The 12,250-nt window shown below is 42.2% G+C and overlaps 1 protein-coding gene across 1 annotated transcript in view; it reads right to left on the bottom strand.

Moving 5' to 3' along the window:
- The window catches only part of SERGEF (secretion regulating guanine nucleotide exchange factor), a 218,494-nt gene that overhangs the window by 192,027 nt on the left and 14,217 nt on the right, over positions 1–12,250 (bottom strand). Inside the window, 3 exon segments of the mRNA XM_072725469.1 lie at positions 3,410–3,568; positions 7,193–7,255; positions 9,819–9,932. Coding sequence (XP_072581570.1) covers positions 3,410–3,568; positions 7,193–7,255; positions 9,819–9,932 — 336 coding nt within the window.

The raw sequence follows: 12,250 nt of genomic DNA, 5'->3' as shown, positions 1-12,250 counted from the left end.
ATGAGCTGCTCCTGACCCTGTGAGCAAATCTTATTCCTGTTAATATGAGCAGCTGAGTCTGATTAAACTGGAAGCCCTGGGTGTTTCCTCTCAGCGACACTGGGCCAGGGCAAAAGCTTCCACTGACGCTAGAAAGAGCACAAAATTGGTGAATCAAATAGCAGGAGACTCCCATTTACCCAAATTCAGTACAACAGCCAGGACACTCAGACATCCCAGCTTACAACCATTCTGGAACGATGGAGAAAGGGGAAAGTGACAGAGTACATAAACAAGAGATCTCAATTAACAAGTTAATTAAACAGCTGAAACATTACCAAAAAATCCTGCTGTCAAGTGGAGGTGGTGATGTGAAGCGGAGCTCTCGAGCAGCTGGGGTGACTCAGACAGTGTCAGGGCCGTGGGTTCCAACCTCCCACCCCGAGGGCTGGGCTTTGGCCCAGATGTGGAAAGCAGCGTGGGTTATGATGCTACAAAGCTAGCACCCAAGAAGCAGCACCTTGCCTTTCGTTACTCGGCTACCTAACTAGTTAAAGGGTTTACTGAAGACTCAACCAAACTCACTGCCATTTGGTAGTAAGTGTACTCTACCACACGGTAGTTCTTTGAAGACTGACTAGCCACGAAACACCCACCTGTTAACACCCAGTTACTCACACCACTGCCACCTCCTGTGCTACTTCTGCACACTGTACTTAGCTCCACTGTTGCTATCTCCCACGGCAATGTACCAAAGTTGGGTAACAGGTTAGTCTCCCCCAGGAGACAGGGGGCTCCCTGGGGGTAGGATGTATATAGCTAGTACAAGGCGTGGTACATAAATAGACCCTCACCATTTGTATGATGGACGGACAGATGGCTGAATGGATGGTAAAGTCTTCCATGTTTATATTCTTAGACTCAGGCCTATCTACACATTCCAGGGAGGGCACAGCCCAGGTCTGCTCCAACACTCACCACACTGCTCAACAGGTTCCCAATACACAATATCTGATTTGCTTGGACTCGTGAATACAAAGAGATTAATTGAAGCCTTCTGTTCATGGGCCAGTGAGAGCGAGGAAAGAGGTCAAAAATCCTCACTGTTGCGCAGCCCGGGTGGCTCAGCGGTTTAGCACCTGCCTTCAGCCCAGGGCCTGATCCTGGAGACCCGGGATGGAGTCCCACGTTGGGCTCTCTGCATGGAGCCTGCTTCTCCCTCTGCCTGTGTCTCTGCCTCTCCCTCTCTGTCTCTCTTTTTTTTTTTTTTAACTTTTTTTTTTAAGATTTATTTATTTATTTATGATAGACATAGAGAGAGAGAGAGAGAGGCAGAGACACAGGCGGAGGGAGAAGCAGGCTCCATGCCGGGAGCCCAATGCGGGACTCGATCCCGGGACTCCAGGATCGCGCCCTGGGCCAAAAGCAGGCGCTAAACCGCTGAGCCACCCAGGGATCCCCCTCTCTGTCTTTCATGAATGAATAAATAAAATCTTAAAAAAAAAAAATCCTTGCTGTCTACCCTGACTCACTGTATTTGAAGATATTTACTCTCTTTTCACTAAAAAGTGAAGATAGAGAAGTAAGACTAACACGGTGCTCTCCCTCACAGAGCTCACTGTCTAGGGTAAAAGGCAAATGTGAACAATTATACAAATACACAACTACTATGCTCAATGAGTCTCCTTAAGAAAAGTTTTTGTAGGGGTGCCTGAGTGGCTCAGTTACCTTCAGCTCAGGTCATGATCTCAGACTGAGCCCTGCAGCAGGCTCCTTGCTCAGCAGGGAGCCCTATCCTGCCCCTATCCCTGCTCATGCTCTCTCTCAAATAAATAAATAAAATCTTTAAAAAGAAGTTTTTGTAGACCGTCACCATTTTCTAGTAGTCTCCATCTCTTTGAGGAAAGTCATGCATGATTTTGCCCTTTAGAGCAATCTCTGAAGTGGTCAATATGGAAAGTTTACTTTGTATCTTTGTTATTACAGGCCTCTGTTCCAAAATGGTCATAAAAAATGTTAAAAAACCAATTAAAAGCATCACAGGCATGAATACTCCTAAGTGTCTGTGTTCCAGTGTGTCGTGCGTGTGACTTCCTAAGGATAACTGAAGCTGACCTGAAAACCTACAAAAGCCACAAGGCACTGGAATAACTAACAGTCACCAATAGGTATTTGGGAGCCTGGAGATCCCTGTGTAGCTAACAAGCAGGCCAAGGGCAGGCAAAGGGACTCCTGAGAACTCCTGATGTTCAAGAGGCTGGGACATGATAATAGATCTCAAGAATTACAAATGGCCTGTCTGGTGGGGGGGGGGGGGGGGGGGCACGCCTGGGTGGCTCAGTCAGTTAAGTATCTGCCTTAGGTCATGACCCTGGGGTCCTGGGATCAAGGTCCTTGGGAAGCCTGTTTCTTCCTCTGCCTGCCACTCCCCCTGCTTGTGGTCTCTCTGTCAAAATAACAAATAAATCTAAAAAAAATAAAATAAAATAAAATAAAATAAAATAGTCTCTCTGGGAAATTCTACATAAGTCAGCAGGAGCTCTAGGAAGGCAGGCAAGAAGAGGCCATAAAAAAACAAACCCAGGGGAAAAAATCAGCAATCCAAAGACCACAAAAGAAAAGTTGCCCTAAGGGAAAGATGAGACATATATAAAGACTCAAGAAAAGATAAAGATGCCAAAAGCTGGGTAGTGTAGCACAATAAGGTAACATCTGAGGGAAAATATAGGATGTCTGAATCAATGTATGTGGTTTGTTAGGGTTAGTGGAAATTTAAATCAAAATATCATGTCAGTCATGATTCAAAATAATGCTCTTGCCTCAATCTTGAAATATTAATCTTTAAGTTTCTGAAGGCTGGGGCACCTTGGTGGCTCAGCGGTTGAGCATCTGCCTTTGGCTCAGGTCTGATCCCGGGGTCCTGGGATCGAGTCTCACATCAGGCTTCCCACAGGAAGCCTGCTTCTCTCTCTGCCTGTGTCTCTGCCTCTCTGTGTGTCTCTCATAAATAAATAAAATCTTTTTAAAAAGTTTCTAAAGCCTTTTAGACTCAGGTGGAAATGCAAGTAGAGTCATCTCTTCAGCTATGACAAGGAAAAGATGCCCCAACAACCTGGGCAAATTTCTGGGTGATGCTTGCTACAATGGATTCCTTCACAAGACATCATATATTCACGAGGCCAAAAAGAGTTCATCTAACCTAGCCCTGACTCTTTGGGTGCAAACCTTGGATCCAGAAAGGAAAGCTCCATATCTGGCTGACTGCAGAACTCAGGTCCTCCCCATCCCAATCCTTAGAGCTTTTCATAGTAAAAACCCACCTACTTAGTCCTGAGCATTCATAGCTGTTTAGACAGCTGTCCCCCCCATCCCATCCCCCACCCCCACCCCACTGCTCTTACCAACCACAAATTCTCTGCTGCTCTCTCACCTGTCTGAGCAACCAGGTGTGTCCACCCACTCCAGACAGAAGTGACCTTTTCATTCTGAAAACAATGTGCTTCTATTTTCTGGGGCTTAGGAAGGAAAGCAGCCAAGGAAGCCAGTTGCCCATGCTTGTTGCTTCCCCAAACATACAGCTCTCCTGCATCTTAAACAAACAGAAGGGGAACAAAAGAGGTGAAGGAACATTAGTTCAAAATGATGGAAAATAACACAAATCTGAAAAAAAAAAAAAAGTGGTTAAAAGAAGTTGTATTATTCTTATGCTATAATGTTCACTAGAGCAGAGCAGGATACAAAATTCATGTCTAAACAGGAAACAAGGCCAAATGTTCCTAGTAGTTTGTCAAGGAACAGGAACGTGTGACTTTATTTTTTCACTGACTCATTCAACAAATATTTATTGAACATTTACCATGAGAAAAATATGTTTCTCCATCTTTAAAAATATATATGCTTGCATTGCCTTTGGTTATGAAAAGTTTATATTAACTTTTTAAAATAACAGGTTAAAATACATATTATTTAAGCTTAAACCTTCCAGATCTAAGATTATTTCACAAAATGCCCCACCTAGCAGAAAGGAAGCATGCAACACTGCTACCTCCCATCCATGCAGCGTAGTTCATTTGAACCTCCTGGCATTCCCGAGGTGTAAGCACGAATGCAAATGACTGACATTGTGAATTCACATAAAGAGAGCAAATTCAGAGTCAAATGAATCTGGCTTCTATTCCTGGACCTGCTAACTAGCTATTGACCTTGGACAAATCACTCCCTAAGCCTTAGTTTCACCAGCTGAAAATTGGAAGGGAGGGTGGATGGCCTAGAAGGGCAGACAGTGTAACTGATGACACTGGCCACAAGAGAGGCTTGGTGGGCCACGGTGGAAAGCCTCAGGGCACATGATTCTCTTACCAGCATTCATGTTCAAATGAATGGAAGCCAGACCAAATGGAGCCACGAGCTGCGCAATTTGGCCCATGAACCTACAGCGTGTGACTCCCTGAATGATCTCTAAGAGCTTTTCCAACCAACCCTAACATCCTACCTTTCCACATTGTACTGCATATCACACAGCACACACATGTGGCTACTGAACACTTGAACACTTGAAACACTCAGTCCAAATTGAGATGTGTTGTAAAACAAAGAAAAGCACAACAGACTGCAAAGACTTAGCATTAAAAAACAAAAACAAAAACAAAAACACACAGCTCCTCAACTTTCATATTGACTACTGGTTAAAATAATACTGCAGGTATATTGGGTTCAATAAAATACACTATTAAAATTTATTTACCTGCTTTTTACTTTTTGAAATGTGGCTCACATTATATTTCTATTAAACAGCATTCTTCTAGAAGATAATTAAGGCCTGAAGATGTTAAATGACTCTCAAGATCACATGGCTAATAAGAAGTCAAGTGGAACTAGAAGCCAAGTCCTCTGCTTCCACTGCATTTTGTGACCTCCCAAAAATCTTCCCAGTATTGCTTGCCATAGGGCAGTCTGGTATAAAGCCAAACAGTATCATTAAAGGACATCAAACCAAGATTCGGGGTTCAAGTCCGAGAGCTGACTTTGGGTCTTTGACACTAGGTCTATCAGTTCACATTCTGGGCCTGTCTCATCAGATCTAAGAAGAGGAAGTGTAAATCAGTGGAGCCATTCTGTCACTCAGATGACCTTGTAGCATGGACATTCTGCAGTTTGATGATGTGAATTTGGTGTACTTCATGCCCTGAGAGAGGGCAACCTCCAGGGACTTCACCACAGTGTACAAAGTATGAAGATCCCTTAAGAGGGCGGAGAAATCCCTCAGCAAAGTCTCAACCCATTTAATGGACCGGTTAGCCACCAAGATGCCATTGACAGTGAGCCTGACTCGGTAATAAGCCTTCATTTGTCTTAGAAAGTCTAAACCATCTTTCTGCAAAGATAAACTGTCTTCCACATGCGGATCATTACACTGTTACATCAGCAGCCAAATTACATTTTGCTGCAATGCCAAATAGTTATATAATCTACCACAACTCCAGAGAAAAGGTCTAAAGAGCAATAAACAAAATCCGATGTGTAACAGCTTGAACTAAACTGGACCGAGAAGGAGGGATATTAATCTTGACAATTTTTAACTCAAATATCAAAAACCAATTTCCTTTGTGAACATACTAAAAAAATCATTAAATTATGCCCTTTAAAGGAGTTAATTTTGTATATGAATTCTCCCTCAATAAAACAAAAATTCAACACCTATGTTTTAAAAATAGCATGATAGAAGAGTTCCACATATGAAGTAATAAATAATTTCACTAATTATAAGATTTTTGAAGAAATTATTAGCAAGCAATTAGAGAATCTCTAAATTTACATATATTGGCCATTTCAAATTAATTAGGACAGAATAGAAACATCTCTTATTATACTCTTATTCTCAGAAAAGAGTGTCTTCCTCAAACCTTCCTGGCTGTGGGGCATGAACTAGTCACGTCTCACCCTAGGGGGCATCCTTAACAACTGGCATTCACTTCATCTCAACCCTTTTAACATATATGTAAGTCTACCTAAGATGAGAGACAAGCTAAAAGTAGGTATTTCTTTTGTTAGTTGGTTGTTCTGAATTTGTCTAAATATGAATTATCTGTAGTTTAGAGTTTGTAACATATTTTAACTCTCACATTATGGCTCTTGTATTCTGGAAACAGTGGCAGCTTCTCAGTTGGATTATATTACACATTTGATGTTGCAGAATGCATGTCACCGTTAATTTATACATGCTGTGTACACACCTTAATTTCCACATAAAACACTGAAAACACTATGTAAGAAAGTCATTCCCCTCTGCTTAAAAAAAAGTCCTGCGTTCAGCTCCAGTTACCAAAATAAATCTCCCAGAGCTCTTGTCTCAGTATACTGGTAGGGATCTGGGCAATCTTGGCTTTGAAAGAGAAACTTTGGAAGGGATAACCTTCAATTCCAAGAAAATGCTGCACTGTCATTGGAAAGTTTGTAGGTATTGGCAGGGTGTGTCGAATGAATAGAAGGATGCATCACCAAAAAGAGAGAGATAGCGTGAGAGAGAAAAACAGATTAGACAGAGATGGAGGGATCAAAGAGATGAATTAGATTGTAGAAATGCATAAAGATACAAAATAGATTAGAAAAATAGGTGCAGGACTCGATTTAGAAAGACATATAGACACAGAGATTAGATAAGATACAAAGATGAAAGGTAAATAAAAATGAAGATAAACAGATAAATAAAGAGTAGATGAATACAGCCAGAGCAGAGAAGTAGATAAATGCACTGGAAGACAGAGGCCGGATAGAACAGGTTAGTCTGAGAACAAACAGCTGGAGAGAATAGACAGCTGTATTAGACGTCAAATGGATCCGGTGGATAAGACCACGATGTGCTACACCAACTAACTGTTGGCTGTGTGACTTGGTGATCACAGCTACCCTGGGAGGAGGATACTTTTATCCCTACTGTACAAGTAAGAGGAAAGGAAATGAGCCTATGCTTCCTTCATGGGGATGCCTTACATGTATTTTCATATTTACTTCTTAAAACTACCCATAGAGTATTTGAGAGAGAAGGCAACAGACTCAGAAGGTAAAATGATTCCTAAGACGAGACCCAGGGGTGGCAACAAAATTCTGACTCCTAGTCCATGCTTTTCCCTCCATGTCCCAGTATCCACCCCACGTGAGGCAGAAATGTGCAGAACTCTGAATGGCGTGTTGGACTCAAATTGTTGGTACCTACCTGTCAATGAAGCGGAGTGATCTGAGCCAGCAAGAACATAGGTTGTTTTAGAATTCTCCAGGCCTACCAAAAAAAAAAAAAAGAAAAAAAAAGAAAAAATTTTTTTCTGCAATCATATAGAACAGATTGGGCAGAGAAGGGGCTCAGGCTGCCCCCAGGGCCCAAAGAAACCTGGAGCTAGAGCAGGCAGGACAGAATCGGTGGCACTGGCCAGGAAGATGGATGATGTGCTGGGAAGACTGAATACATACCAAGGGACTGAACAAACAAGAAAATATACTGAGGAGAAAGGAGCCAGATTTCTATCAGGAAGGAGAGGAAAGGTACAGACATGAAAAGGTGGAAGGCTAGAATTAACCATGTGATCCTGGATTGTAATTGGAGCAGCCATCGTAAAGTCAGTTCCTAGTAGAGACAGACATATAGACATGGGTGTACATATGTGTAAATATGTGTGTGCCACATCTATCCCCTAGCTCTGTCCATGAGCAGGCCCAGAAGCAACAACATCTCACGTTCAGCTACCGTCACGTGCAGGCAAACCCAGAACTCCAAAGAACACACAGGCAGGTCTAAGAATTTGAACCAGCCCTCCATCTCCAAATCTAGCCCTTTTCCTCCCTTAATTACACTGCCTTCGCCGACAGGTCATAATCTCAACCAACTCTGCTAGAAACGGTGGTCACTGGGTCTAGCATGTGGAGAAATGCAGTCTTATCCTGTAACTCTGACACTTCTGTTTAATTATTCATTAGTATCTTAATAAAATGCTCTCTCACACCTTCGAGTATCCTGTGGAATGAAAAGGGACAAAGCGGGTATTTTCAACACATTCACCAGAGAGGAAGCATGGGGCCTGTGGGCCGGCGAGGAGAGGACATCCAGGGTTGCAGCTACAGAAACAGTGGCGAGGAAGTAACGATGGAGGAAAAAAAAAAAAGGGAAAGACTCTGAGGGCAGGAAGCTCACAATCTATTCTAATGTCCCATCAGAAAACTCCCCCAATCAACTCAGAATCTAAGCTGGGCCCCAAACAGACCCGCAAAAGGTCATTTAAATCAAATAAAAGCATTTCTGATTCCTTTCAATTACAGGTCTTGTGCTGAAACAGAAAGCAAGTACAGTTCCTGCCCTTAAAAAGCTCACAGTCTTTGGCATGTGGGAAAACATATAAACATGCATAATACAGGACATTGTGCTATCGGTGCACATGAAGAAAATGCAATGGAGTCAGAAGAGAGAAGACTCTTCCCTGAGAAAACTGGATCTGAGCTAAGCCTTCAAAAATTATCAGGACAGATTAAAGATTACCAGAAGGAACAGGAAGAGAGACATCTCAGGCAGGGGTGAGGGCTTGCCCGAAGACACAGAGGAATGAGAGAGCAGGAAATGCCCAGGGAGCAGTGAATACCTAGAGGAGGCAGGAAAAAAAACGTTTGGGAAGTATGCATTTATTTTATGAATGTGTTCAAGGTCAGGTGCAGTGGACTGCCTGTCCAGCATCTAATGCCCCTTCTCCTTCTCTCAGAGTAGCCTCCCCAACTCCACTCCTGGGCTTCAGGGTGACCAGCCCCACCCTCAGATGAATGGGAGTGCCTCCAGGACTTAGGAAAGTCAGAACAATCCCAATACCTTGTGCATCACTCCCACCATGGCTTTCCCTTCCCTTCTTTCCCCACTTCTTATCCCACCCTCAAAAATTCCTCCTTTGTTCTCACCTAGGGGAGAGGGGAGGTGTGCTGTGCAGGCATTTCCTACAGCCAACCTTCAGGAGGCTGGGCCACAGAGTAAGAGAGGAAGAAAGGAAGAAAGGAAGAAAGGAAGAAGAGGAGATGCAGATATGGTGCTATATGGGGGACAGGGGGCTGTCCACAGGGAGAGTATAGAGCAGAGGGGGAGGCGGGCAGAGAGAGGAGCTGAAAGAGACTGAGCCTGAGAGCGAAAAATAGAAGAGAAAGCCCTACGGGTTAAATGGCCAACAAAGACAGACCAACAGACCCACAAGCAGGACAGTCACTACCCGCTCCTCATGTGCCCATGTAGAGATTTCCCTATAAGAACATTCCCAGCCCCTCACTCTACATCCTCACTCAGTCCTGCTCTCCTTTTGGGAGAAGGAACTGGGCCTGCAAAGCACAGTCCTTCCAAGGTCTCCCTTTCGGATGTGCCCGCCTGCAGAGAGGGCCTTCTTGTCTGCTCCTAGCCATGCAGTGAGCTCAGCAGGGCCAATGCTATGCAGCTGCCACAGTGCCTGGTGAGTAAATCCAACCCAGGATTCAGAATCTAGAGGCTCACTGTTGCTACACATTATTTCCAAACACTTAAGTCATGTCTCCCAAACTAACTCTTAACAGTTCTAGAGCTACCATCCTGATCTCCACTTAACCTGACTTAAATCTATCTCTCAACGGGTTCCACTCTGGCAGCAAGGAGGCATACTTTTACTGGGTCCACAAAAATTCTAATCAGACTAACAGGCCAACCAATACAGAGACTTAAAACAAAGGAATTAAGAAAACAGCAAAAGCAGTATAATGAGTAAACTCCATTTACCCGTTTTCTGCATGCCTGTGTCACTATTTCTTAACAAAGAATAAATATAGGACTCAAGAAATAAGCGCCTTACCTGTCACTCTGCTTGGTTCCTTTGCTGTCAAAAATGGTGGGAGAGTCTGCCCAGGGCACAACCGCCGTCCAGATGATGCCAAACCAGTCCCCCACTGGAACACAGTGCCACTTGCTTCCCATGGAGAAGAGGAAAACAAGAAAATGTTTTACCAGGACTAAGGCCAGATTGCTCCTGGAGCCCCATGCTATGGGAGATTCCCAATGCATTCTCAGTTAACATGCCTGCTAGGGAGCAGCTCAGTGCTTCAAGGGGCCCTGTGACTTGGCTGCCACCAAGCCAATCGCAAGTCCAATCTTCAGCACAATCTAAGACCCTGATTCCCGCATACAAAAGAAAATTCTCACGTACTACAACTCCCTCCAAAAAGTTCCAGGACACTCTTTCAGAGTCAAATTACTGAAACAACACCTTGTTCATGACAACCTAAGAAGGACAACTCAAACTCCAGACCCAGCAAGAAAGAACAATGAAGATTATCAAGTCCATTCCTCACATTTAGTAGACAAGAAAACTGAGGGCTTGAAGAGATGATGCAATTTGCCAAGGTCATACAGGGAACTATTAGCAGAGAAAATACTAAGACTCAGGAGCAGTCCTAATGTCTAATGCAATGTCTTTTCTACTACACCAAGATAAATGCAGTGATTCCTAATTACCAAATAAATACATATTTATGACTGCAAGATAGCTTAATAGCCGCTACTTCAGTGGAATGGCCTTTTATCTTCCTATCCACTGAATCTAATTCATGTGCCCATGTTCTGGACCTCATTCAAATGCATAGATGACATTTTATATATTTAATCTACAGTCACTCCTCTGGAAGTATCCTGCAACCAATGGTCCTTTAGGCTGTAAACAGACCAGCCTGTTTTGTGAAATATAAGTGATGACAACTAGCAAAATGTGAGCAAAACACAGTGCTGAAATAAAACAAAACTTACCATCTCTCCCACAAATAAATTGCAAAGGGGGAAAAAGAAGAGGAAAAAATTTTATGGATTAAAAGAATCTTGTGATATCCGGCAAGGTATTAACATTCAAAATATATACAAGAACTTGTAAAACTCAACAATTCAAAAAAGCCTGATTCAAAAATGAGCAAAGGACTTCAAGAGACATTTCTCTAAAGAAAATATACTGATGGCCAAAAAGCACATGTGAAAGATGCTCAACATCACTAATTATTAAAGAAATGCAAACAAAACCACAATGTGATACCACTTCACACTCATTAAGATGACTGCTATTAAAAAAAAAAAAAAAAAGAAAATAACAAATGTTGGCAAGAATGTGGCGTTACTTGGAACCCTTGTGCACTACTGGCAGAAATGTAAAATGGTATGGCCATTGTGGAAAACAGTACGGCAGTTCCTCCAAAAATTAAAAATAGAATTACTCTATGATCCAGCAATTCTACTTTTGGGTATAAATCCTAAAGAACCGAAAGCAGGATCTCGAAGTGGTATTTGTACACACCCACGTTCATGGCGGCATTATTCACAACACCTGACACCTGGCAGCAACCTGAGTGTCTACCAGCAGGTGAATGGATAAGCAAAATGTGGTATATCCAAACAATGAAATATTATGCAGCCTTAAAAAGGGAGAAAATTCTGACACATGCTTCAACATGGATAGACCTTAAGGACATTATGCTAAGTGAAATAAGCCACAAAAGGACAAATACCGTACAATTTCGCTTATATGAGGTACCTGTATGTAAAATCACAGAGTCAGAAAGTAGAATGGTTAGTTGCCACGGGCTGGTAGGGAAAGGGAAGTTATTATTTGTGGTTCCACAAGAGGAAAAGAGTTCTAGAGATAGATGGTGGTAGTGGTTGCATGATAACATGAGTGTACTGTACACTTAAAAGTGGTTAAGATGAAAAAAAAAAGTGGTTAAGATGGTAAATTTTGTTATGCATATTTTATTATAATAAAAAAATCACAAGGAATTAATAAATATTTTTAAAAGGAGAGACGACATTTATATCCACCACTTGCAGTGTAGACGTAATTCAGATCCTGACTCAAACAAACTGTTTGAAAAAAATATTTTTGAGACGGTTGAGAACATTTAAATACTGACTGGATACTTGATCGAATTATAGATTTATTGTTAGTTTTTTATAGGTATGATGATAGCATTTTGGTAATGTTTTTAGTAAGAGTCCTTATCTTTTAGAGATGCCTGCAGAAATATTTACAGATTAACTAAGAGAGAGGAAGACTTACAATTAAGTTAATCAAACACATAATGGAAACTGTGCTACTTTGTAACTGGACAGAAATGTACACATAAGACTAGTAATTACAGAAAGTTGGTAGGAAAGGGGGAATTAACCCAATAATAGGCAATTCTCCAATCCTGCTAATTTCTAAAAGGAGAAGCAGCTTATAAAAATGTAATCACTACCATACAACTC

Source organism: Vulpes vulpes, chromosome 11 (assembly GCF_048418805.1).
Source record: "Vulpes vulpes isolate BD-2025 chromosome 11, VulVul3, whole genome shotgun sequence".
Taxonomy (NCBI): Eukaryota; Metazoa; Chordata; class Mammalia; order Carnivora; family Canidae; genus Vulpes; species Vulpes vulpes.
The sequence above is the reverse complement of the archived record's forward strand: the minus strand, read 5'-3'. Positions and strand labels throughout refer to the sequence as shown.